Source organism: Hyla sarda, chromosome 5 (genome assembly GCF_029499605.1).
Source record: "Hyla sarda isolate aHylSar1 chromosome 5, aHylSar1.hap1, whole genome shotgun sequence".
Taxonomy (NCBI): domain Eukaryota; kingdom Metazoa; phylum Chordata; class Amphibia; order Anura; family Hylidae; genus Hyla; species Hyla sarda.
The window spans coordinates 242287093-242314681 of record NC_079193.1 but is presented as its reverse complement, the minus strand read 5'-3'; the positions used below and the strand labels follow the sequence as shown (position 1 = coordinate 242314681).

Here is a 27589-nt window from a genome sequence, read left to right as displayed (position 1 = left end):
ACAGGGGTTTTACCAGTGAAATGCCCATTTTAATTAGTCAGTTCTTCCAGCCATTGACATGTTTTGCAGATCTGGACTGTCCGTAGTATTGTATGTTGAGTCTGGTTTCAAGTTACAATGGTCCAGAAAAGACCACTGTATGTTGAAACTATTGTATGTTGAGGTCATTGTAAGTTGAGGGTTTACTGTACTTTATAAGAAAATGTTATGACCTTTTTATAACATAATGGCTTTCCAAGCTGAAGCACAGGCATGGACAAAGTCCAGTAAGTGAGGGTGGGCTAGCACTCCTCTGTGCTCTCTCTCCTGTCTGATAGCACTCATCTGTGCTCTCTCTCCTGTCTGATAGCAGTCCTCTGTGCTCTCTCTCCTGTCTGATAGCACTCCTCTGTGCTCTCTCTCCTGTCTGATAGCACTCCTCTGTGCCCTCTCCTGTCTGATAGGACTCCTCTGTGCTCTCTCCTGTCTGATAGGACTCCTCAGTGCTCTCTCCTGTCTAATAGGACTCCTCTGTGCCCTCTCCTGTCTGATGGTATTCCTCTGTGCTCTCTCCTGTCTGATAGGACTCCTCTGTGCTCCCTCCTGTCTGATAGTACTCCTCTGTGCTTTCTCCTGTATGATAGTACTCCCCTGTGTTCTCTCCTCTCTGATAATACTCCTCTGTGCTCTCTCCTGTCTGATAGTACTACTCTGTGCTCTCTCCTGTCTTTTAGTACTCCTCTGTGCTTTCTCCTGTTCTGTTCTCTCCTGTCTGATAGGACTCCTCTGTGCTCTTTCCTGTCTGATGGTACTCCTCTGTGCTCTCTCCTGTCTGATGGAACTCCTCTGTGCTCTCTCCTGTCTGATGGTACTCCTCTGTGCTCTCTCCTGTCTGAGTTTTGCAACAGCTGGAGGTTTGCCCCTCTCCCCCCCCCATGTGAATGTACAGGGTACAATCACACGGGCAGCTTTACAGTGAGTTTCCTGCTTCAAGTTTGAGCTACGGCTCCACCAGAAGTTACGGGCGTTATATAGTGACGGGACATCGTGGCGGAAAAATTACTGCATGCAATAATTTTTCCGCCACGATGTCCCGTCACTATATAACGCCCGTAATGAATTACGGGCATATGCGGGTGCAAACGGGCAGTTACAAAACCCCATAGGCTGCACTGAAATTTAGTCACGGCCGTCAGGGGTTTTGTAATGGCCGGGTTTTGCGGATATAGTGACGGAACTTCTGGCGGAAGTTCCTAAACAGAACTATTTCACAGTGTGAAAGCAACCTCAGATGCAATGTCTTACATGTCTGTGTATTTTAATATGTTGTTTATTCGTGTTTTTTTTTTTTTTTTTTTTGGTGCAGCCTCATCGATGTGATCAGTGCCCTTTATCCTTTAATATTGAGTTTAATCTTACACTTCATAAGTCCACACATAATGGGGATGATCCCATGTGTCCAGCATGCAACAAGAAGTTCTCCCGTGTGGCCAGTCTCAAAGCCCACATCATGCTCCATGAGAAAGAAGAGGTGACTACAACTTTTATTTCCTTTTTTTTCCTGAAATATAATTTTATTATTTTTTTACATAAATATTAGTAAATACTACCTGTGGTAGCCGGTTCACAAAAAACACACACTGGCCCGGATTTATTGATCTGCCTTTAACCAAAACTGTTTGGTTTTGCCCACAGCCACCGCTCACATCTCAGTATTGATATCTTAAGAACTTTTGGTAAAATAGCTGAGCTGTTATTGGTTTTTATGGTCAAAAACAGAAAGAGTGATAAATCAGGGCCACTCTCTCCAGAAGCTTAAAAGTGACTAGTGGCGGCCATATTAGTTAGTATATAGTTAGTTAGTGAACTTTTTTACTTTACCTTTTATTTTTATACTTTTACTTTATGAAAAATACACTTAAAGTGTATCTGTCGCTTTAAAAAACTTTTCATATGTCCTAGATACAGATTGATCAGGATCCGACCTGGACCAATTGTTAAAATGAGCAGGGAGAAAAGTGCAGCTGGCCATGACAATCCTATAGATTCACATTGTAAGTTTGTTTCGCTTAGCACGCTCTTCTCCCAGCTAGTTCTGTTTAAAGTGACAGTGCCCATTTAAGAGTATGTATAGATAATAACAAATAATGTTTATTGGAAATAATTAGTAGTCTGGAAAAAAAGAAATAACATTTTGTTTAAAGGGAACCTATCATGAACTAAACTGTCCCTAATCCCCCCCCCCATCTGTCCCTGACTCTTACTGACACTAACCCTGCGCTTTAAAAAAAAAAAAAAAAAATAAAGAATTTTAAACACCTTCTAAGTACCTTATCTTATGTCTGCTCTCCGTGTGTGAGGGAATAAGGGGGCGTGGCCTGGCAGGCGCAATGTATTTCTGAAGCCTGCCTGGGCTCACTTCCGCCCTTCTTCCTCTATGCTGCGATCCCTCTCAGGAGCACCGCATGGAGGCTCAGCACACAGCACGGCCGGCAGCTGCTGAGTCTCCTCCTGCACGTGCCATACAGAGAGGAGAAACTGGCCATCCATGTCAGGAGTGCCATGCTGCGATTGACAGGCAGGAGCTGCGCTGTGCTTGTCAGTGTCCCGGCTGCACTATGAGAAATCGGACTCATGCCAGGCCAGCATGAATCCGAACTCTATAAGAGACTTTCGGGCAGGGCATGTAAGGAGACCCGTAGTGGTAATTTTTTTCAAACTGAAAATAAACATAGAAATACATTTTTTTTTTTTTTTTTTGTAATACATGCAATTAGAAAGTTCTTTGGAATACATTAATACACAACATCTCAAAAGTTTTTTTGATGACAGGTACTCTTTAAATGGTGCCTGTCATTTAGAAAAAAAAAATATATGTTGTAGCTCCATATCTAGTAAGTTCCTAATACACTTCTGAATAAAATTTCTTATATTTATATTATATAAACAAGCTTAGATTTCTGGCCACTAGGGGTCCTCCTTCATGTCCTGCCTGCATTCCTGTCCTCTGGCCAAGCAGGATTGTCTCTTTCAGCAGCCTGGCAGAGACAAGATTCAGGTCCTCAGCTCAGTGCTGCACTTTCTGCCTGTTCTGTGTACGCTCCTGAGTCAGAGTGCAACATAGATGAGGAAGGGTGAAAAATTTCTCTGACAGGGCTTTGGATGAGGTTGTGCCTCCTGGGAAACAACCCTCCCTTGACTGCAGAGCTCACTAAGAGTGAGCAGTGATAGACATAAAACTAGGTAAATAAAGCACCAATAATGAAAATAAAGGCAGAGGGATTGTAATCATGGGGAGTCACCAAGAAAGATGAATAAAATGTTATGACTAAATAACAGGTACTCTTTAACTCTTTCACACCTGTGTTGTCATCTTTGTTTATCTGTTCGGTTAGAGTGCAGGATCTGTTGCATGATGGACAGACCATTTTGACCTTTGGGGTCCATCAGGTTCTGTTGGCATGTCCATCATTTTGACATGAAGGATAGCGTTGCATGCTATTTTTCCTGTCAAATGTCTCTTGTATATGATCTTATTTTGTCATTCCTAAATTCACAAGGTAAACAAATGAATTATTGGGCTCCTACTACTTAACCCTACGCATATGTCACTCACTCTCTCGCCTCTGTTGCTGTCATATCTTTTTGTCTCTGCTCAAGTGCTATTATTCCTTCTTCCTGTGATGTCCTGCTCCCCTCCTGTGCTCTGTAATTGGGAGTGGAAAGCGGAAGATATTACAGCTACATCACTGTGGGAGTTGGTGAAGTAAGTATGTAGGCTTTTGTTCTTTTAAAGCACAGAGTTGAGAAGTGGGTTTTACATTTTTGGGCATATATCGGGCTATATGATGGCATCCTCTCACATTGATGCCCATGTATAGCCCGGCAGGCCCATTTGCTTTAATGGGTTGCACCTAATCTAATAGTGATGCATTAGATTTGTTTCTCCCAAGTTGATAAAGTATAGCCCAATGTAAGCCTCAACACTTGAAGTAAAAGGGCCTACATTTTTTTTGGGAGAAAATGAAATGCTTTTTTTTTTTTTTTTTTTTTTTTTTTTTTTTAATCTCCAAAATGAAGTTTTCTTTCTTTCTTATGTCATAGATCCTCATCTGTTCTGAATGTGGTGATGAGTTTACACTTCAAAGCCATCTGTCACTGCACATGGAGGAACACCGTCAAGAGCTGGCTGGCAACAAGACCTACAGCTGCAAGTCATGCAAGAAGACCTTTGAGTCTGCTCCACAGCTTAAAGATCACATGAAAACACATTTTAAAATAAGGTATGTAAACTGTGAATGTTCGCCATCAATAATGATATTATGGCATTGCTATGTTTGAACATAGATAAATTAGATCTGCAGATAGCCTTCCAACGTCAGATCTTAAAGGCATTGTCTGACTGTGTAATCAATGCAAATACCTGCAGGAAACGGTATTAAATAACAAATTCACAATTTTTTACTTGTTAGATTAAATACCACACTAGTGTTAATTCTTCAGCAGTCCCCTGCAGTCTTTGTTTAGTAACAATATTATATGAAAATTAGGGCTGCACGATATATCGCAAAAGCAATAGAATCGCGATTTTTGCGATATAGCGATATGACCCCCCGGGAAAACATGCGATTATCTGCTCGGGTTGGCTCCCGTGACGGGGGCCGGCCAGAGCACGTAAAAACAAATATTTAAATACTAAAAGTCAGTGTTTCCCAACCATGGGGCCTCCAGTTGTTGCAAAACTACAATTCTTAGTATGCCCGGACCGGCAAAGGCTGTCCGGGCATGCTGGGAATAGTAGTTTCACAACAACTGGAGGCACCCTGTTAGAAAAACACAGAGCTAAGGGCGCAGGGAGAAAAATAAAAAAACTTTCTGCTCACCTAGTCTCGGTCCCTGCAGATTCGTCTCTGTGCGCTCCGGAGTTTCCTCTCTTCTTAGTACAGGCAGTAGGACCTTTCCCTTTTCAGCCAATCACTGGCCGCAGTGGTGTCACATGTCAAGCCAGTGATTGGCTGATGGGGAAAGGTCTTGTACTGCAGCAATACACTAGGTTTCCCGGGTCCCACGGAAGATTTGAAATCCGCCCGGGAAACCCAGTGTGTTGATGTAGTACAAGAATGTGACAGAGGGGGGGGGGATGTGACAGAGGGGGGGATGTGACAGAAGGGGGGGGATGTGACAGGGTGGGGGAAAGTGACAGGGGTGTGTGACAAGGGGGAATGGGACAAGGGGGATGTGATGGGGGAGGAGAATGTGACGGGGGGAGGAGAATGTGACAAGGGGGAGATGTGAAATAGGCGGTGGGCATAAAATGGGTAGGTAGATGTGAAATGGAGGCGATTGGACATGAAATGGGGGGTTTTCACCATTTTTTTTTGTTATATCGCATCGCATATCGAAATTGCAATATTTAGGCCCAAAATCGCAATGGCACATTTTCCCCATATCGTGCAGCCCTAATAAAAATGAGACTGCAGCGGCAAGCTGTTGTCCTCAGTGAAGATGCCAGAATGTATATCATGCAAGCACTCATGAGATCAATGATTGGCTACAGTGGTCATGTGGATGTAAATTAGGTCATTGCTGTAGGACAAATAAACATAGACCAACGGGGACACCAGAGCAATAGATCACTAATGGTTGTTTTTTTTTTTATTTTATATAGTATTTCCTACAAATACTTTTATTTATTATGCTGTTGAATGACCCTTTGAAGAGAAACAAGGATCAGGTGGTTTATTAATACATAGAAAATATACAACATATAATGAGAGAACTGTTGAAAATTTCATTCAGGAGGCAGTGTCCTATAGCTTAACAGTAAAGTGTAAGATTTGTCCCACAAGTATATAAACAAACGTTTGGTTCCTTATAAAATAGTAGCAAAAGTATCAGACACTAAAGAGGGAACACATCCACATAAAGAAGTAATGAAATCATGGGCATAACAAACTTGCCTAGCATTCAAGTTAAGTCTACTGGTTAATGAATAAACAATCGGGGTGAGTAGATTTAATGACACAAAATGCTAAGCCTTTCGCTGCGCATGCGCAGCGAAACGCTTTGCATTTTGTGTCATTAAAGCTACTCACCTGAAAGTTTTGATGTCCTGCTCCTCTTGTTCCGATCAGCGCAGGGAGATCCTGCCATATTCGGAAGTTCTCTTAGCTAATTGAGGAGAGTTTATAGTTTCATATATATCTGGAACTCCTCTATGCAAATAAATCAGTTTCTTGTATGGTAGGGACACTGAAACATGCAGCCCATTAGGCCAGTAATGGGATGACATTGATCATCAGCTAGTTTGGAGACACTAACGTCCTATCTTGAAACATCATTTTTCTTTGTAGCAAAGTATGCTGGGTAGGGCAGTATGAATCAGACTCCAGAATACAAAGTAAACATACATGTGGAGGCAGGTAGGCAGATGATGAGACGGATATGTACCTGTGCAATTAGATTATTTTCCTTGGATATAATAGCGCCTCAACAATCCACAGAGATAACATGGTTTGGCCTAGTGATATTTTATATTAAAGCATCACTGTCATTTAGACATGTTGACCAGACATTTCAGAAGTTTACATCACACCAGGTCTGACTCATGAGAGTTGTTGAGATCGTGAGTTATAACCCTGTAAAGTGCCCGGCAGCGCTCTTCACTCCTCTGCTGGCCACTTTGACAGGGAGTGAGGCTGCTGCGTGCTTCACCCTGGGTCTGAGAAGTGAGACGCAGTGCAATGTAAACTTTTGACATGTCTGGACAACATGTCGAAAGTTTATTCAAGTGACAACAATGCTTTAATGGGGGTATTGAGCCTGACCAGAATGTCTGTGACTAGCATAAAGGGGTTTCCAATTTTTAATATTCATAGTATTCATACTCCCTTTAGCAGAACATAAAAATGCAGAGGGGCTGCAGTGCCTTAGTGGGGTTCTTTGTAAGTCTATGAACAGGAACTTTTACGATTCACATAAGATATGTAGTTTTCACCTCATGTACCACTTCTGTATTTTATTTACATAAAACTTTTCTACAGAGTAGGAATGATAAGAATTTTAAAAGTGGCTACTTTATAGATTATACTATGTAAGGAACTCTGGTCGTTCAGAACAGCATGAATACTTAGGAAAAAAATGGGGCTGGGTCACTTAGATCACATTTCTTCTCCATTAGGCTATAAACAGACACAATTTTTCAAGTAGAAGAAACAGACATGGCGCACATCTACATATTGTATTTTGATCTAATTGCTTCTCAGCATAAATTCAAAAACTAACATGTTGTTAGTATACATTTTGATCAAAAGGTACAAGCCCACTCGCCACGTCAAGGCCACCTAATTACAAAATTTTTGTTTGGTATTCTTTGGCCTGGAAAAACAAAAAGCAAAAAATAAATTACCCCATATCTTTTTTTTTTTTTTTTTCCCTGCATGATGCAGTTTTTGTGTCGCTTTTTAAAAAACAGCGTGTATTAGTATAGGTTGTATTTTATTTGGTTTTGTGTTTCTTTCATCATTTGACTCAAGGATTTCTATTGACGAATTTGGGGTGTGCAAACATACATGGTGTTATGCTGGCATTTGTCCCATCTATTAACCCCTTAAGGACTCAGCCCATTTTGGCCTTAAGGACTCAGACAATTTAATTTTTACGTTTTCATTTTTTCCTCCTCGCCTTCTAAAAATCATAACTCTTTTATATTTTCATCCACAGACTAGTATGAGGGCTTGTTTTTTGCGCGACCAGTTGTCCTTTGTAATGACATCACTCATTATATCATAAAATGTATGGCGCAACCAAAAAACACTATTTTTGTGGGGAAATTAAAACGAAAAACGCAATTTTGCTAATTTTGGAAGGTTTTGTTTTCACGCCGTACAATTTACAGTAAAAATGACATGTGCTCTTTATTCTGAGGGTCAATACGATTAAAATGATACCCATTATTATATACTTTTATATTATTGTTGCGCTTAAAAAAAAATCACAAACTTTTTAACCAAATTAGTACGTTTATAATCCCTTTATTTTGATGACCTCTAACTTTTTTATTTTTCCGTATAAGTGGCGGTATGGGGGCTAATTTTTTGCGCCATGATCTGTACTTTTTTTTGATACCACATTTGCATATAAAAAACTTTTAATACATTTTTTATAATTTTTTTTTTATTAAAATGTATTAAAAAAGTAGGAATTTTGGACTTTTTTTAATTTTTTTTCGTTCACGCCGTTCACCGTACGGGATCATTAACATTTTATTTTAATAGTTCGGACATTTACGGCGATACCAAATATGTCTATAAAAAATGTTTTTTACGCTTTTTGGGGGTAAAATAGGAAAAAACGGACGTTTTACTTTTTTATTGGGGGAGGGGATTTTTCACTTTTTTTTTACTTTTACTTTTACATTTTTTTACATTTTTTTTTACACTTGAATAGTCCCCATAGGGGACTATTCATAGCAATACCATGATTGCTAATACTGATCTGTTCTATGTATAGGACATAGAACAGATCAGTATTATCGGTCATCTCCTGCTCTGGTCTGCTCGATCACAGACCAGAGCAGGAGACGCCGGGAGCCGCACGGAGGAAGGTGAGGGGACCTCCGTGCGGCGTTATGAATGATCGGATCCCCGCAGCAGCGCTGCGGGCGATCCGATCGTTCATTTAAATCGCGAACTGCCGCAGATGCCGGGATCTGTATTGATCCCGGCACCTGAGGGGTTAATGGCGGACGCCCGCGAGATCGCGGGCGTCGGCCATTGCCGGCGGGTCCCTGGCTGCGATCAGCAGCCGGGATCAGCCGCGCATGACACGGGCATCGCTCCGATGCCCGCGGTTATGCTTAGGACGTAAATGTACGTCCTGGTGCGTTAAGTACCACCTCACCAGGACGTACATTTACGTCCTGCGTCCTTAAGGGGTTAAAGTCTGTGGGGAAAAACACCGTACCAGAGTTTGCTGCAGATTTGTAAAACTGACAGAGCCTAAAACTGCCACTAGATAGTAATAAAAAAAGGCAAAAAAAGCCACCTGGGTATGAAGGTTCATATTCACTTCCAGCTAACATCTGGCTGCAGTGTTCTTGGACCCCTCTCCCCCTTCCCCATCAAATCCATCTGATATTGATGAACATTGCCAATGCTGCATGGTTTTGTGCATTTACCTCTGACCTGGACAATAATGCAATAATATCAATGTACCCGACAAAGGGACCACTAAATGTTTAAAGTGTCCAGAAATGCATGGTTTTCCACTTTGTATAACAGCACACCATTAAATATTTAGATTTCTGGGTAGGGGACCATCCTCCTATTTATTGCAGTGCCGACTGATTCAAGGATATAATAGAATTAAAAAACAAAAAACAAATTGGAAATCTAATTTTTAACCATGAAGGTAAGTCTTTCTAGAAGTCATTTGCTCAACAAAGTCTGGCTATTACTCATCAGCATTGCCATTCAGGGCTGTATCGGTTTCTTCATCAATAATGTATTCAGAACATCACTTTGAGAAACAAAACACTGCTCTTGCAGAATTCCTGGAGTACTGGAATATCAGAAGTCCTTGGTTTCTTTACTGTGTATTTATGTCATTTCTGGCATCTTTTACTGTACTATTCATGTTTTTTCCATTTTTGGTTTCCAGGGTCGCAAGTTCTAGATCTTATAATAGAAACATAGATAGAAGTGGATTCTCGTACTCCTGTCCACACTGCGGTAAAACATTTCAGAAGCCAAGTCAGTTAACTCGCCATATTAGAATACACACAGGTAAGCAAATTGAGTTTATGTGCTGTCATCTGACAGCAGGTCAATAGATGTTCTAGGATTTTCTGTGCTGTCCCAATTAATGGAGAAGAAAATACAAGCTTGCAATTAGCATTGTCCACTGTATTTACAAATAAAAAATAAAATACATATTAATTCGGATGTGAATCGTAAGGGTATGTTAACATGGCGGAATTTCCATAATTCCGCAGAAATTCCATTCAGCAAAGCTTGCTTAAAGGGGTACTCCGCCCCTGGCATCTTAACCCCTATCCAAAGGATAGGGGATAAGATGATAGATCACCGCGGTCCCGCTGTTGGGGACCCCGGGCATCGCCGCTGCGGCACCCCGCCATCATTACTGCGCAGGGCGAGTTCGCTCTGTGCTTAATGACGGGCGATACAGGGGCCGGAGCAGCGTGATGTCATGGCTCCGCCCCTCATGACATCACGGCCCGTCCCCTTAATGCAAGTCTATGGCAGGGGGCGTGACGACCGCCACGCCCCCTCCCATAGACTTGTATAGATGGGGGCGGGCCGTGACGTCACGAGGGGCGGAGCCGTCACGTAACGATGCTCCGGCCCCTGTATTGCCCGTCATTACATGCAGAGCGATCTCGCCCTGCGCAGTAATGATAGCGAGGTGCTGCAGCAGCGATCCCTGGGGTCCCCAGCAGCGGGACCCCGGCGATCTGACATCTTATCCCCTATCCTTTGGATAGGGGATAAGATGTCTAGGGGCGGAGTACCCTTTTAACGGAATTGCCACATTGCGGCAGAATTCCTTTGGAATTGCAGCAGAATTTCTGCGGAATTTCTGTGTTCTCAGAACACAAAATTTTGCTGAAATCCAAGCCCCATTGACTTCGATGGGATTCCGATGTGCATTTTTTGCGCATGAGGGCAAGAAGTCGCAGAGAAGGAATCCTTCAGATAAGAGTCCAGTAAGGAGATTAGTAAAGGGTGAAAAAAGAATTGCTATAAAGGTTTAACACACATACATAAACCCCTTCCATAGAAAAAGTTTAAATCGCTCCCTTTTCCCATTTTCTTTGTAAAAAAAAAAAAAAAAATGTACACATAATACAATAAATATTTTGGTATCGCTGCGTGCGGAATTGTCCGATCTATTAAAGTATAAAATTATTTATCCTGTACGGTAAATGGTATAAACAAAAATACCAAACATTACATCATATCCCAGAAAAAAATGGTGTAAAAAGCTATCAAAATGTCTGATACCATAATAGTACCGATAAAATGAAAAAAACAGATCACGGTGCAAAAAATGAGCCATCATACAGTCTCATATACGGAAAATAAAAAGTTATAGGGAATCGGAAAATCGCTATTTGAATAAAAAGTTTTTAGTTTTTTATTGGAGAAAGTTTAGCATTTTTTATAAGTGGTAAAACATGACTGAAGCTATATAAATTGGCTTTTGTTGTAATGACGCTGACCTAAAGAATCAAGATAACCTGTCAGTTTGACTGCACAGTTATCGGCGTAAATAAACTTTTTATGCAGCTCTATTAAAAAGATGAAAAAATATTTTTAGTTTAATGCCTAAAGTGGTTTTCTTATTGCTACCAAAGCATTTCATGCATTTGGTTACATTGCTTTACTTACTGTTCTGAGGGAAAAGTTAGTTACAATTTCAGCCACTAGAGGTCACCCTTTACCCATAAAAAAAAATCATGTTTGCCTTTTTTGATCCCTTTTTGGTTCCTCTGTGATCATAATTATGTGAGCCTTTTGTACATCGCACATCTATATCTCCTCGGTTTATGGCTGTTGCAGGGCATTCACTATTGAGATCTCCAGGAGCATATAGTTCCTGTATATTGCTATTAATTCAGCCTGACCTTTTATGTTGGAAATGTCACTTTGGATAACTGGTGCTAATATAAAGTTTTCTATAATTGGCAATAAAGGAATTTCTGGTTCCTAGAAATTTCTAAGTACTGATATAAAAGAATGTCCACATATATCATTTTGTGCTTATATTGTATGACTTTTAGTTACATGGAAGTTTTTTTGCATTGCCATTTGAACAAATGACATACATAGCTCATAAATGGAATATAACAATTTATGCTTTTTTCTAGTGTTTTTACCCTCCTCCCTCCTGCTAAATTGTCTCTGAAAATCAGCATCTACATAGAAAAGACACCTAGAGGGCATTAAAACTGATCTTTTTGTTAAAAGAAAAACAACTTTTATGATGGGAAAAAATGTATAAAGTATGAAAAGGCCTACAGCTTCAAAATATTAAAATCGTCACCATATATTTGGTGATATGCACTGAGGACAATCAGGGCTCTGTGCAGTGAGGACAAGCGGGGCTCTGTGCAGTGAGGACAAGCGGGGCTCTGTGCAGTGAGGACAAGCGGGGCACTGTGCATTGAGGACAAGCAGGGCTCTGTGCAGTGAGGACAAGCAGGGCTCTGTGCAGTGAGGACAAGCAGGGCTCTGTGCAGTGAGGACAAGCAGGGCTCTGTGCAGTGAGGACAAGCAGGGCTCTGTGCAGTGAGGACAAGCAGGGCTCTGTGCAGTGAGGACAAGCAGGGCTCTGTATACTGAGGACAAGCAGGGCTCTGTGCTGAGGCTCTGTGACATGCCCCTGGCTCACACATCGGGCTGATTGACAAGCCAGGAGCCTGCACAGAGTCCTGTATGCCCTGTCCTCATTTCCTGTATTTGGACTCCTCACAGAGACACACAGGCATTAGTTGCGGGGACAGCATTTTTTCATTCAAAAATATACAAATTTTATTAACCAATGTATATCACAAATCTACATATAATATTATCCACATTATGAAAAAGTTTTTGCTTATGGTACACTTTAAAGCGGGTATTTCAGGATTTGATCCCATGTTGCCAAGTTATAATACTGTATACTATTCTTCTATTACCTCTGGGTACCACTTTGTCCTGTTTTCATGCACAGGACCCATATCTGAAAGTGCTGTAATGCAAGTCTTTTTATTTTACTATGAACTCCTCTGGTCACCGCTTCAGCGATCAGACAACGCCCTCCTTTGATATAAGACGCTCTGTGTATTCACCCCCTTTCCCACATTGTGCAGTGTGCATTTTATGTTCCATGGTGACCACCATCATCTAATGACTGAATAAGAGGTTGTTATTGCTGTGTAATACACCATATAGCTATTGATAGTCCACTGAGGAGGACACTGTCACAGTTGACAAGGCCCTTTATACAAAAAGCCCTCTGGCAATATGTTATTTTAATAAAAATAGGGTGTGCAATATGACCCTTTTAGGATGGAATAAAAGTTGTGCGTGGAATAAATGTTTCTGAGTTGAAGTCTGTAACCGGGTATTATTGATCCCTTTCCCATGTATATTGTGGTGTTGTAATGACATATTGGCCACATGGAATGCTGGGAATGGACAACAGTAAAATATAGACTTGAGCTCCAGCACTTCTGGGTATGGGTCTCTGCATAAGAACGGAACAAAGTGGCGCATGAAGATAATAGAAACATCTTACACAGTATTATAACTTGGCATAATTGGCTCAAATGCTGAAAAAAGAAGTCCTGGAATACCCCTAAGGCTGTATTTACATGTACAGTATATTGCGCATATTTGATTCTCAGGATTTGAAGCTGCAGATTTGAAGGTGTGTTCCGTGATTTCGTTTTTCAATGTGTTCACATCAGCGTTGTTCAAATGCATTATTAAATGTCCATTATTGACACTGATGTTAGCAGCAGTAAAATGGTAAAAGATTTTGTAAAACCTTCTTATAAAATAAGGGTCCATTAACCCGTTTTAACGTTATTTGTTAAAACATCTGTTAATGTTAGTTATTTTTAACCATTTCTATTTTTTTTCTTCTGAGCTAGCCAGTAGCAATAATGGTTGAAATAATGGATAAAAATAATGCAGTATAACTGAGTTACTTGCGTCACCATAGACGTCAATGTAAAATTACAACAAATGTAAAATTACTACAAAAACAATTATAAAATCCTGCTTGCATGTCTCTTCTCTGCTCAAAAATAAAAGCAAATTCAACGCAACAGACGGACAATAACAGAGTATAGCTAATTTACATGAATGGGATCAGTTACTTTTTTTCATCTCCGTTGCTCATTTCCATAAGGGAGATGCAAAAAGCTGATGTGAACCCAGCATAAGCCTGACAACTGTGATAAATCATCCCCTGAGCCTGACTCATGACCACTCAGTCTTATATATTCACACCTCGCATTCATGAACCTTTATGAAATAAAATTTAAGCCCACTTGAATATTTAGGGAGAAGTGCAGATAATCAACCAGATGGTAAAATTGAAAGTGTCAGGCTTGATTTAACAAAAAAAAATCCCAAAACAAACAAAAGAAAATTCTCGTCGTGCTGATCGAAATCAACTTATGGTGCTGTCTCAAGGAAATGACTTCTAAGCCTTTTAATTATTATTATTTTAATTATTTGGGGTTAACTTTTTTTTTTTTTTTATTACCGAGCCTCACTTGTGTATTTTTATTTATTTCAGGTGAAAGACCCTTCAAATGTAACCTGTGTGGAAAAGCTTTCAACCAAAAGGGGGCGCTGGCTACACACATGGTCAAACACACGGGGGAGAAGCCTCATGCCTGTGCTTTTTGTCCTGCTGCTTTTTCTCAGAAAGGCAATCTCCAGTCTCACATCCAGCGAGTTCATTCAGAGGTAAATACGAGGCTATCTAGTTACTGTCTATTTTCAGAATGTGAGCTGACAAAAGTGGCAGCAGGAAATGATAGGAATAATGGCTTATTCTGCAGCCTTTTTCTCTCCTGTACACCTCGGCAGCATTGTCATTGATATATACTTGAATCCTGGTACAGGGATGTTTGAAACACATTTTTCAATTTTGAATTGTAGACATGGCAGATGTTAGGATTCCAGTAAATTAAAGTCTAGTAGATGGCGATCATAAAGCTGAAAAAACGATATACGTTGAGTTCCATATTCCATATCTGCATGGTGTATTCACTGGGAAATGTGTACAGTGGGTACAGCACAGCAGTGATCAGATTAGGATTAGTATTTATTTTTTTCCCGTTGCATTAAATGAACAAGTGTCCAAATCCCACTTTACCCACTTTGTCAACCAACCCGATAAGAAATCTTTATAGAATATCCACCCCCCCTTCCTCTGGGGTGATGGTAGTTTATTGAAACACACTACAAACAATACTTTTTAATGTTTTTCTAGGTGAAGGGCAGTTTTTTTATAACGCAACGTTTTGTAGGTGTGGCTTTTTTTTTCAGGCAGTTTAATGGAAAATCCACATTAAAGGGGTACTCCGTTGTTAGACATCTTATCCCCTATCCAAAGGATAGGGAATAAGATGTCTGATCATGGGGGGCCCGTCACTGCGACCCCCCGCGATCTCCATGCAGACAGCTGGCGTTCTGAACGTTATGTTCAGAACGCTGGATTCTGGAGGCCATGGTCATGACGTCACACCACGCCCCTCCATTCATGTCTATGTGAGGGGGCATCCCAAAACCATCTCAAGTTATAGTCTTAATTTTGTTGTTGAAGAGAAACCCTTCACTCAATAAATGTAATGATTTGTAATGGTAGGTAATCAACAGTGCACAACCAAAAACTCATGTAATTACAGTAAAACACTTATTTATAAATAAAAAATAAAATAAAACACACCACAAAAACAAATGAAAGGAGAAATGCAGCCTAATATAACTTATCCCCACCCCACGGCAGTGCCGTTCCCCGTACGGGAGATCGCTCTGTGGGGGGGAGGGGGTTGTTTCCAGCGGTCAGTTGTAGAACTGGTGGTAGATTTCCTTTTTAAAAGCACATAAAGCTCAAAATACAAAAGCTGGTGTGTGTTACATTTTTCTTAAGGTAAAGAAAACCTGAAATGTGTGTGAAAGAGTCCTTAGATAATCAGAAGAATTGTAGCCTTGATGTCTATAAAAAGATATAATGTAATAAAACATTCAATGGCGGTAGAAGTTTTTTATTTATTTTACTACATTCATGCAACATTTTGGGGTTCCCAAAAACTAGTACAGGATTTGAAACATGTATAGTATATTTCATTATATGCAAGTACACACATTGACATGATCTTCATTTTAAACTGTTTATATTTTAGGTGAAAAATGGAGTTACTTATCACTGCACAGACTGTAGCTGTGTATTCAAGAGCCTGGGTAGTCTCAATACTCATATTAGTAAAATGCATGTGTTGGGATCCCAGGCTGCACCTTCTACCACTGGAGCAACTTCACATGTGACTATGGTAAATTGAGATTTTTACATCAATATGTTTAGTTGTTCTTCATGGGTACTGACTTTTGCATAGTTGTATGTATAAATAATGTTATAACTCATCCAAGTCCTTTGTAGGGTTCCTACAAGGTAAGAAAGCCATAGCAACTTGGGATTTAATGTGGTTATCTATAGCATCATCAAAACTTTAGTAGAGAAAACAGGATAATCAGAGACTTCAGTGGGAGCTACTGATTGATGAACAAATGGAAACTTGACCTGAAGATGAAATAATTAAGATAATATATAGAACACTATAAGGTTGACTGGACTAGGATAATGAGGTTGTGGGACAATAAAGGAAAGCATAGTTAACTGAAGATTTAAAAGCCATCAGGGAGACTTTTATGACCGGTCACCTACCGGTAGGTTCTCAGTTTATAGAATGGGGCATGCTCTCACTTAGACCATTCCATAAATCCTAGTAATGTAAATGCTATTAATGTGCATTTTTTTAAATAATTCTTTTTTTATCAAATTTTAAGTATAAACATACTACAAAACCATCCCTACGTAGAGGGAGGTAAATGAAACAGAAACTGGGAACAAGTCATAGTGAAAGCTGGTAGGGAGTACCAAACTAATAATGTGCATTAAAAAACAAAAAAAACTGTCACCATGCAAATGCTTTATAATCTACCAGCAACATGTTGTAGAGCAGAAGAGCTGAGCAGAATGATACCTACTTTGTGTAAATAGATTCATTAAATCATATCATTTATTGATTACAATCTCTGCTTTATCTAGGTTTAGGAGTCCAATGGGCAGTCTTCCCTGTATAACTTTGCATGTCCAAATAGTTGTCAATCACTGATTGACCGCCCACTGGGCTCTTAAGCCCAGAATATACTGAGATTTTAATTAATAAATGAAAATCTGCTACCAGAAAAAGAGAAGAAATGAAAAGCTTGAGGGTGGTGCCACATGTGATACCACCTGTGACCAGTAGATACAGACAGGTCCCCTTTGGGGACTGGATTCTCATCTTTGGTTGGTGATTATAGCGCCTGTCACCTACAAAATCTAGGTACTGGTGGAGTGGACATGGCTACCTAGCAATGGTGCCAATTGGTGATGACGGAACTTGGGCCTGTCACACTATAAGCGAGAAAAAGGCACATTGCCGTCAAAAAGATTTCCTGAAAATTTGAATGTTCAGTGTTTAGGCAGGTGGTAAGAAGAAAAACCTTCCTCGTGCCTTAGTCAGATTTGCTCTGCCGCACTTCCTGGGGTTGGCGTCAGCATAAGAAATTGCAGTGGCCATAGCGGTAGTCCAACACAGCCACAAATTGTCTGAACAGGCAATTCTTCATGCCCACCCCAACCCCTAAAAGGGGGGTTCTATTAGACCAAAGTGGTTTACAAAGATTTCAATAGTTTGGCTTTATTCCGTGTTCTCAGTGCCAGATGTTTGTGGATTACATTTGGATTCATATTAATTAGTAAATATCTCTTTCAAGGATACATCACAGCCACCTGCAATATCTGACACAAATCTTATGCAGCCGTCTTCTGATGAAAAATGGAAAAATGTAAGTACCATAAATTCAAAAGAAATGCATATTACACTTGTCCTTCATTTGCCTAGTTGCTGCTTTATGCATTGTCGACTGCTTGCATCAAATGGCTGTTTTATAAATCTGTGGATTTACATTTTACAAGGTCTGAGGGGAAACTGTTTCTGTACTGATTGAAGTTTTACCGCTATTACAATCAATCACTTGCCTCTTCTATTCTTTCTGGGAGCTTTTATATCCACTTGCAATCATGCAAACAAGTGAAATTAAATAGTTCTTTATCAAGTATTTTTGTAGTCTTATTTCATGGTAAAGAAAGGGTTACTAGACAGTGTATAACTTATGTAAAAAAAAAAATAAGCATAAGAGTACATTTGTTTCTCGGGTCCGGGCACCTGCCCCTGCTCAACTCACCTTTAGCCAGGATGATGCAGTGGGGCCATAAGCTGGCTAAAGTCTTTAGGGTGAGTATGTCATCATAGGTGAGTATGTACTCCTCTACGCCCACCCCTCCTCCCTTTTGGGTCACCTGTCTTTTTCTGGTGTCTTATCTCATGGGGAGGTATTCATTTTTTTATGGGATGGGGTAACCCCGGCTGTGCATGTGTGCATGCTAGGGGAACTGACCTCCCACTTAGCGCAGTCCCGGCAGGGTTTCTGAGGGCTTGGGCTGCATGTGCGCATGCACACTGTGCCTGGCACTCCTCTCCCTCCAGCCAACCCAAGAATACTTTATGCGCGCTGGCCGCACAGTCCAGTGGCTTAGCACAGCGCGTAACTCTGCTTCTCTCCTTCTTCCCTGGTCAGTGCGTGAAGCAGGAGGTCAGATAGTTCCTCCCCTTATGCTCATGTGTGCTTGCAGGGGTCATTCTCCCCCTATAAGGTCTCAGCAGGGACAGAATTTCCCCCTCCTGCCCTATCAGAGCATGGTCCAGCTCCTTCCCCTCCCCTGTCCCTGTGTGCGACGAGCGTCCGTCATCTTCTCTCAGGACTTGGGCTGTACGTGTCTCCCTAGCAGTGCTCCAGCATTCCTGCTCCTGGCTCCAGCATTCCTGCTCCTTGCTCGGGCATTCCTGCTCCTTGCTCGGGCATTCCTGCTCCTTGCCCGGGCCTTCCTGCTCCTTGCCCGGGCATTCCTGCTCCTTGCCCGGGCATTCCTGCTCCTTGCCCGGGCATTCCTGCTCCTTGCCCGGGCATTCCTGCTCCTTGCCCGGGCATTCCTGCTCCTGGCTCGGGCATTCCTGCTCCTGGCTCGGGCATTCCTGCTCCTGGCTCGGGCATTCCTGCTCCTGGCACGGGCATTCCTGCTCCTGGCACGGGCATTCCTGCTCCTGGCTCGGGCATTCCTGCTCCTGGCTCGGGCATTCCTGCTCCTGGCTCCGGTATTCTTGCTCCTGTGCTCCTATCTGCCGCCGCATTCCTAGCTCCAGTGTTCCTGACACCAGCGGTGTTCCAGCTTCAGCGTTCCTGATTCCAGCTTCCACTGTCAGCATTCCTGATCCTGGGCATCAGATCTGGATGAGCTCTTGCCGTGTTGTCTGACACTCTGGTGTTCATGTCCAACCCACGGTCTGACGTTCTTCTCCTCCGCCTCCCCCGGCCCTGGTCACTTATTACTCTTGTGCTACTTGCAGGACTAAAATGTCTGGCGGCTCTACTGAGCCATCCTGTGCTTCCTGCACCACCTTGATCCAGCCCAGCTCTGCCTACTGCCCTGGAGATCCCTATGTCTGTTCCGCCTGCTGATTCTGCCCTGGATTGGGTCTCTTCCCTTTCTCAGTCTTTTGCCGATCCTGTACAGATCTCCCGGGCAATGGTGTCTGCTCTGGAGCGCTCTACCTTGCCACATCCCCCCCGGAGGAGTCAGAGAACTCCCCTCTATGGGTTAGTCGCTGTTCCTCCCTCAAACGGCCTAAGGTACTCTCCTCTGGATCTTCCTCAGTGTCTCCAGTGTGAGAATCCATCTTGTCTGGTCACCACTGGGCACGGTTCATCTGCCCCATCCCCAAGGACTTCTTCCGGTACTCTGGGCTTTCGGTCGCACTCCCAGTCCGTTAGTTCCTATTCCAATGTGCCCTCCTCCAGGTCATCCTCGCACCGTTCGTGCTCATCAGGTGAACTTCCTGACTCTGTCTCTGACCACGACCGCGGATGCAAAAGAACCCTCTAAGACATGGTGAACAGCCTCAGTGTGGCAATTAAGGACACCTTTAACCTGCAGTATCCAGTAGCCTCGAACTCTGTTCATGAGGTCTCCTTGTGCCGCTCTCATCAGCCCCCAAAGGCATTCAGCTACCATTCTGAGTTTGACAAGCTTCTGGAATGCGGCCTGATAGCACCCGGAGAAGCGTTTTCATACCTCTTTTTACATTTGTGCAGGATTGGTTCTCTAAATGGACCACACCTCCTTCTGAGTATCCTCCGGTGTCCCGCCTGTCCAAGTCCACTACCCTACCTCTGGCAAATGCAGCCTCCCTCAAGGATCTGTCCGAAAGGCGTATTGAGGGCCTCTCCAAGTCCACCTTTGAGGCAGCGGGTTTGCCCTTTTTCCAATTTTTCCTCGACTTGGGTCACTTGGCGCTCTCTGCCTGGGCTTCTCAGCTCGGTCAAGGGATTATAACTGACGCATCTCCGGACTCTCTGGCTGATCTGGTGCATCAGATTGCATCTGCTGGGGACTTTCTCTGCACTGCCTCCCTGTCTGCAGCCAAGTGCCCGTCCACTTTTAGTTTAGTCGCCATTTCATTTAGCCGCCTTTCGGCATACCAGACCTTAAGCCCTGGTATGTGGACCCTGCTTCCAAACGGTCCCTCATTGACCTTCCATTCCTGGGGGACCGACTTTTTGGTAAACACTTGGACAAGATAATCTCGGAAGCCACTGGGGGCAAGAGCTCTCTTCTACCTCAGAATCGGGCTTGGCATTCGGACCCTCATCGTAAGTCCTTCCCATCTCGTTCTTTTCGGCCGTCTAGTCGCTCGGACAAGGCTCAGGCGTCTCAGAGCAAGAAGGCTCCATCGTTCAAGTCCCGCCCTTTCATGAAGTCTGGCCCTAAAGCCGGCTAAGCAATCGTCAGTATGAAGGGACACCTCCTCCCGAGTCTCCTTCTCGGGTGGGTGGTCGTCTTCTCCTTTTTCGTGACTCTCCTTTTTTGTGGCTCTCCCACGTGGGTGATGCTTGAGTTCGGGAGGGGGTCTCACGGGGCTAGTTCTCTTCTATGCCCCGAGACCGTTAATTTCGGTCCTGCCCCCCTCGTTCTCCTGACCTGGCTGAGGGTTTTCTGACCACCCTGTGCTCCCTTCTGCGGCAGGGTGTTGTTTTTCCAGTTCCTACTTAGGAACGTCTCTCTGGGTTTTATTTCAACCCCTTTGTCATTCCCAAAAAGGACGGGTTGTCCCTTTCTCGACCTCAAACTGCTTAACCGCCACCTGCACTTTAGGCATTTTTGGATGGAATCCCTGAGGTCAGTTATTGCCTCTATGGACCGGGGTGGCAGTTGTGGCCATCCTCCATTCCAAGGGTGTGTCCGTCCTCCCGTATTTGGATGGTCTTCTGGTCACCCATGACACTTTCGCTCGCTTTGGCTGGGTCGTCAACTCACCCTGGTTCCGTCGCAGTCCCTGGAATTTCTCGGCCACAGGGACAAGTGTCCGGCTCTGAGGGCAGGGGTCAGGATTCTCTGCGGCCACCAGTTGGTCTTTCTCCAGTTTTTCATGCAGGTGCTGGGAAGGATGGTGGCAGCCATCTAGGCGGTCCCCTTTGCACAGTTTCACTGCCACCCCCTTCAGTTGGCCATTCTGTCACTTTGGGATTGATCGCCTGTAACCCTTCACCGCAGGGTCTTTCTCTCTCTCGACTCTCTCCTCTGGTGGCTCCAGTCTTCCTTCATTCTCCTCGGACGTTCCTTCCTGCCAGTCCACTGGCAGGTCCTGATGACCGACGCGAGCCTGCTCAACTGAGCAGGGATATTTTGGGACAGGACAGTCGAGGACGGTTGGTCCCCTCTGGAGGCCCGTCTCCCAATCAGTGTGCTGGAGCGCCGAGCCAACTTCCTTTGCCTGCTCCATTGGCAGCCTCTCCTTCACAGTCTTCCAGTCTGGATCCAGATGGACAATGCCACAGCTGTGGCATACATCAATCACCAGGGTGGAACCCTGGGTGTCTTGGATTCTCTCCTGGGCCGAGCGCTGCTTTCCCGTTCTGTCGGCGGTCCACATTCTGGTCATGGACAATTGGAAAGCAGAATTTTTGCCACACCTCCACAGACCCCAAGGAGTGGGCGCTTCACCCTGAGGTGTTTGCTGACATTTGCTGACATTGGGGGACCTCGGATGTGGACCTCTTGGCCTCCCTGTTGAACCACCAGGTACCAAGGTTCATGGCCAGATCCAGAGATCCTCTTGCCGTGGCCATGGATGCAATAGTGGTTCCGTGGGGGAGCTCCTCTCTTCCCTACCTGTTCCCCGCTCTTCCACTTTTCCCCCACATCTTGCGCAAGATCAGGTCAAAGGGCATACCGGTCATTCTGGTGGCTTCAGACTACCCCAGGCGCGCATGGTATGGGGAGGTGGTGAATCTGGTCGCAGACACTCCCATGTGACTTCTGGACCAGCTGGACCTCTTTTCCCAAGGCCCTCTTTGCCACTTGGAGTCTAGTCCTCTTAATTTGATGGCGTGGTTCTTGAGTCCGCGGTTTTGAGGGCTTGAATGTTCTTGGATCAGGTAATTCCTACTATGTTCCACGCCTGCAAACCATCCTCTTCTCGCATTTATTATCGCATCTGGCTGTTTTTTTTCGCTGGTGCGAGGTTTGTGGGGTTTCTCCCATGAGTTGCTCTCTTCTGTCTCTCCTGGCCTTCCTTCAGCCCGGCTTGGAGTCTGAGTTTTTTCAAGGGCCACGTGTCTGCCCCGTATCTTCTTTTTCTTCTGTTTTTTCCTCTCGCTTCTAACTCCCACGTTCAAACTCTCCTGCAGGGGGTTGCTTACGTGGCGCCTCCCTACCATTCCCACACCCCAGCCTGGGATCTTAACCTGGTCTTGGGGGCATTGCAGGGTTCTCCCTTTGAACCCCTTGGGGTGTTTCCCTCACCCTTCTCTCTGGAAAGGTGGCCTTCTTGGTCGCCATCACCTCCATATGTGGTGTTTTTGAGTTTGCACCCTTTCTGGTTCTCCATCAGGATAGGGTCGTTCTTTGTCTGGTTCAGTCCTTCCTGACGATTGTCCTGTCTCCCTTCCACCTTGACGAGGAAATCGTTCTTCCTTCCTTTTGTCCAGCCCCCTTCTCGCTCACAGGAGCATTCCCTTCACTACTTGGATGTTGTCCGAGCTGTTCGCATTTACCTCTCCATTACCTCTTCATTCCGGGAGTCTGATTCTCTCTTCATTGGGGACACAGCTTTCTCCCATTTGTTGGTTGTTTTGCCAGGTTGGTTTTTGGTTGCCTGTTGGCAGGGTTCCCTCGGCTGTTTTTTTTTCTCCGGGCATTCTTTTGTTGGTTCCTCCTATTGCTTTGTAACTAAACTGATTAGCTCATTATCAATGGGCGGGTATAGCCTGCCAAGGAGGAGCCAACTTCTTTGTTCCTTAGTGTCAACCTCCTAGTGGCAAGAGCGTATACCCATGGTCTGTGTCCCCCAATGAAGGCGACGAGAAAGGGATTTTACGGTAAGTATTTCAAAATCCACTTATTTCTGTCTTACTTAACATTGATCATCTTGCCTTATTTATTCTTAAGGCTAAGTTTCCACTTGGTTTTTCTTTCTGTCAGTTTTTTGAAAACTGCCACTGCAAGTCAGAAGTGGATCCATAAGGGAGGAGAAGTGTAAGTCCTTCCTTTATATTTCCCATTCCTTTTGAATACACTCCTGGCTTTGGCTCAAAAACTGCAGTGGCAGTTTTCCAAAAACTGCCAGAAGAAAACCAAGTGGAAACCTAGCCTTAAAGTGAATCTGTCACCAGTTTTGCAGTAGCCCTAAATAGCCATCAGGAAGGGAAGAGCACACATATACCTTTGTACTCAGTTATGCACTTTGCATAACTGAGAAAACTGCATTTTAATGCTCTGACCAAAGCTGCTGATCAGTCGGAGAGGAAGGGTCTTCTCTTTGGCTCCCTGAGGATTGACAGCTCTGACTGGATGCTAAAGCAGTCAATCATTGGTGAGAAACAGGGCTGGAGACACTTCCATTACAGAGAGCTTAGGAAAGAAGCCCGAGCTCTCCAACTGTTCAGCAGCTGTGGCTTGGACATTCAAAAGCAGTTTTGTCATTCATGCAAAGTGCATGAATGAGAACAAAGGTATGTGTGCTCTGCCCTTTCCGATGGCTATTTAGGGCTGGCACAACATTTGCTCTAAAAATATACGCCGATCAGGGGAACCTGTGTAGGTTCCCCTTATTCTGCCAGAACAGCTCTTATCCATTAAGGTAAGGACTTCATAAGAACTCTGAAAGTGTTCTGTGATTATGGTAGTTTTTTTATTCATTCCTATTACGCTGCTGTGCACATTAGAGGCAGGGAGTTGGCTTGCCCAGCTCCCCTGCCTCTTCAATATTCACTGCTTGGCCTTCCCCCATGATGAATATGTGAATGTCTTCAGCCTCCCTGTGGTGAACAGTTTACTCTTTGTGCAGAGCGCAGGTGCCGCTGCCACGCTACACCCAGAGTACAGAGAGCAGAGGGCTTACTCCTGGCAGACTGATGACGTTCACATATTCATTACGGGGATGAGTTGGGCATTGAATATTGAGGAGGCAGTGAAGCGACCCACTGCTGAGGCAGCCGGAGGGCTTACCTCTCCTTCTGTGACATCCGTGGCTCTGTGATAGATAGATCCTAACTGGACCAGGCTGGACCTGTGCGCAGAGCAACACAGATCAATGCTGTTTTATGGAACTACATTAATCTGTATGAGGAATTTAACGATTTCTCCTAAAAGATAAAGATAAAGATTTACGGTAACCCACATACATTAACCCCTTCCATGTTAAAAGTTTAAATCACCCCTTTTCCCCAAATTCCATATGAAAAAAGATGTAAACATAATAATAAAAATAAACATATTTGGTATCGCCGCATGCATAATTGTCCAAACTATTAAAATATAATATTATTTATCCCGTATGGTAAATGGTACCCAGAAATAAAAAATGAAAAGTGATCAAAAACATCTGATCAGTACCACAATGGTACTGATATAAACTACAGATCATGGCAAAAAAAAATAAGCTCTATTACTGCCCGGTAAGCAAAAAAGAAAAAACTTCTAGGTGTCAGAAAATGTAGAATTTTTTAAAATTAGTAAAACATGATGCAAACTATACAAATTTGGTATTGTTTAAAACATGCCGACCTAAAGTATCAAGATTACTTGTTAGTTTGACCACATACTAAATGGCGTTAAAAGGAAAAAACCCAAATTTGGTAAATTGCTTTATTTATTTTTTCACAAATATAATTTTTTTCCATTTTGGAGCATATGCAATGGAAAAATGAACGAAGACATTACTAAGTGCAATTGGTCCTGCATAAAATAAGCCCTTATATGGGTGTGTAGATGAAAAAATAAGAGTTATGACTATTAAAGTGCGAGGTGGAAAAAAACGAAAGTGCAACAACAAAAATTGGCCTGGTCCTTATGGGGTTAGACACCGAATATAGTTGAGCCCTTCTGCAGAACCTGGCTATTGTAGCTTGTGGTCTCTACCATTCCTGTCATGCTTTAGGTAGACTTCTAATGCATACAGACTACTAAACTTAGAGCTGTTTGCACTCTGCTTCCCAAAATGTATTTATTTCATTTTATCTTAACTGTAACATAATGCCAGGTTATCAAATATGTTCAAGGAATATTGTATATTCAAGGAACACAGGCCTATAGTCATAGTAACATAGTTCATAAGGTTGAAAAAAGACCAGAGTCCATCAAGTTAAACCTATAACCCTAATGAGTCCCTACTCAGTTGATCCAGAGGAAGGCAAAAAACCCTCGTACTAGAGGTAAAAATTCCTTCCCGACTCCAAATATGGCAGTCAGAATAAATACCTGGATCAACGTTCTGCCCCTATTAATCTAGAATCCATAACCAGCAATGTTATTATTCTCCAAAAATGCATCCAGACCCTTTTTAAATTCTTATACAGTGTTCACCATGACCACCTCCTCGGGCAGAGAATTCCACAGTCTCGCTGCTCTTACAGTAAAGAACCCCCCTCTGTGCTGGTGTAGAAACCTTCTTTCCTCTAAATGTAGAGGAAGCCCCCTTGTTATAGATACAGTCCTGGGTATAAATAGATCATGGGAGAGATCTCTGTAAGGTCCCCTGATATATTTATACATAGTTATTAGGTCGCCCTTAAGCCTTCTTATTTCTAAACTAAATAACCCTAATTCTGATAATCTTTCTGGGTACTGTAGTCCTCCCATTCCCCGTATTACTCTGGTTGCCCGTCTTTGAACCCTCTCCAGCTCCACTATATCTTTCTTGTACACTGGTGCCCAGTACTGTACACAGTATTCTATGTGTGGTCTGACTAGTGATTTATACAGCGGTAGAATTATTTCCTTGTCGTGGGCATCTATGCCCCTATTGATTCACCCCATGGTTTTATTTGCCTTGGTAGCAGCTGCCCGACACTGGTCACTACCGCTAAATTTACTGGTAACTAAGATTTCCAAGCCCTTTTCCAGGTCAGTCGTCCCAAGTGTTCTCCCATTTAAAGAGAAGCTCCCACCATCATGTTTTTTTTTTTTTTTTTTTCTGTCCCTGCCTATTGCCCTTCTATCCCTAACACCCTCCCTGCCTTTATTTTATTTTTTTACTATTTTAAAAATGGCATTTAGTCTGCCTGGTAGTGTGCTCACTACCAGGCAGACTTCCCCAGCAGGCACCACGTCACTGATGCCTGCTGGGGGGGCCAACTTCCGCCCTTAGTTCTCCTAACAGGGTGCCTCCAGCTGTTTCACCACTACAACTCCCAGCATGCCCTGACATCTATTGGCTGTCTGGGCATGCTGGGAGTTGTAGTGGTAAAACAACTGGAGGCACCCAGGACAGGAGCTTCATGGGGGAAGGAGTGAGCCGGGAGCCGATGCGGGAGGGACGGGTGCGAGGGAGCCTCTTCCTGCCGCTCGGTGAGTAACAGCAGCGCCCCCGCACCTTGCAGCAGCGCCCCCCGTGCCTTGCAGCAGCGCCCCACATCCACCCCCGCACCTTGCAGCAGCGTCCCCCGTACCTTGCAGAAGCCCCCCCCCCGCGTCCCCCGTACCTTGCAGGAGCAGCCAACCCCCCCGTACCTTGCAGGAGCAGCCCCCTGCGCCCCCCGCACCTTGCAGCAGGGCCGTCGGCAAGTGCGGGAAGCTGATGCGCAGCCCTGGCTGTTACTGCGCCTGCGCAAAATTTCGACTGTTGCCTTGCCGGAATCAGTCAGAATTTTGCAGTGACGTCACTCCGCACTGCATTCGGCAACTAGGAGGGCACCCCCTAGTGGCCGAATTTCAAATTGCTTTTAAAATGTTTTAAAAGCATTTTTTAAATAAAAGTATATTAGAGATATGTTGTAGTACTTAAGTACTACAACATATCAAAAATAATTTTTCATGACCGTGCCCATTTATCCATTTAACACATAATCTCAGCCCAGTCTTTAAACCAATGTTCCTTGTATGCTCAGTAATTGGTGAAAACCCTTATGAATCAGAATGGGGCCATGCTGTGGTTGGATGTAAAGTTTTCTGATCTGTAGCTACATTAAATTGCATGTTGCTGAGCTGTGATCTTAAATCACTATGTCCAAGGCAGATTGCTTATTAGCATAAAAACAGAATTCAGGAGTAAGGTAATGGGAGATGTTTGGCAGTGTAAATAACACTTCAGAAGACTCTTATAATTAGACGATAAATTGCCTTCCCTTGTTTCATTTCAAGTCTTGTAAACATCTGAAGATTCTAATATTCATGTTAGAAATGAATTACAGGAATGCATGTCACA

The 27589-nt window shown here is 43.4% G+C and overlaps 1 protein-coding gene across 8 annotated transcripts in view; it reads left to right on the top strand.

Moving 5' to 3' along the window:
• Nucleotides 1-27589, top strand: part of ZNF236 (zinc finger protein 236) — a 161751-nt gene that overhangs the window by 13029 nt on the left and 121133 nt on the right. For all 8 annotated transcript variants that reach the window (XM_056521411.1, XM_056521412.1, XM_056521414.1 and 5 more), the window contains 6 exons: nucleotides 1346-1510; nucleotides 4084-4262; nucleotides 9640-9764; nucleotides 14293-14465; nucleotides 15908-16054; nucleotides 17544-17615. In XM_056521411.1, coding sequence (XP_056377386.1) covers nucleotides 1346-1510; nucleotides 4084-4262; nucleotides 9640-9764; nucleotides 14293-14465; nucleotides 15908-16054; nucleotides 17544-17615 — 861 coding nt within the window. The remainder of the gene's footprint in view (nucleotides 1-1345; nucleotides 1511-4083; nucleotides 4263-9639; nucleotides 9765-14292; nucleotides 14466-15907; nucleotides 16055-17543; nucleotides 17616-27589) is intronic.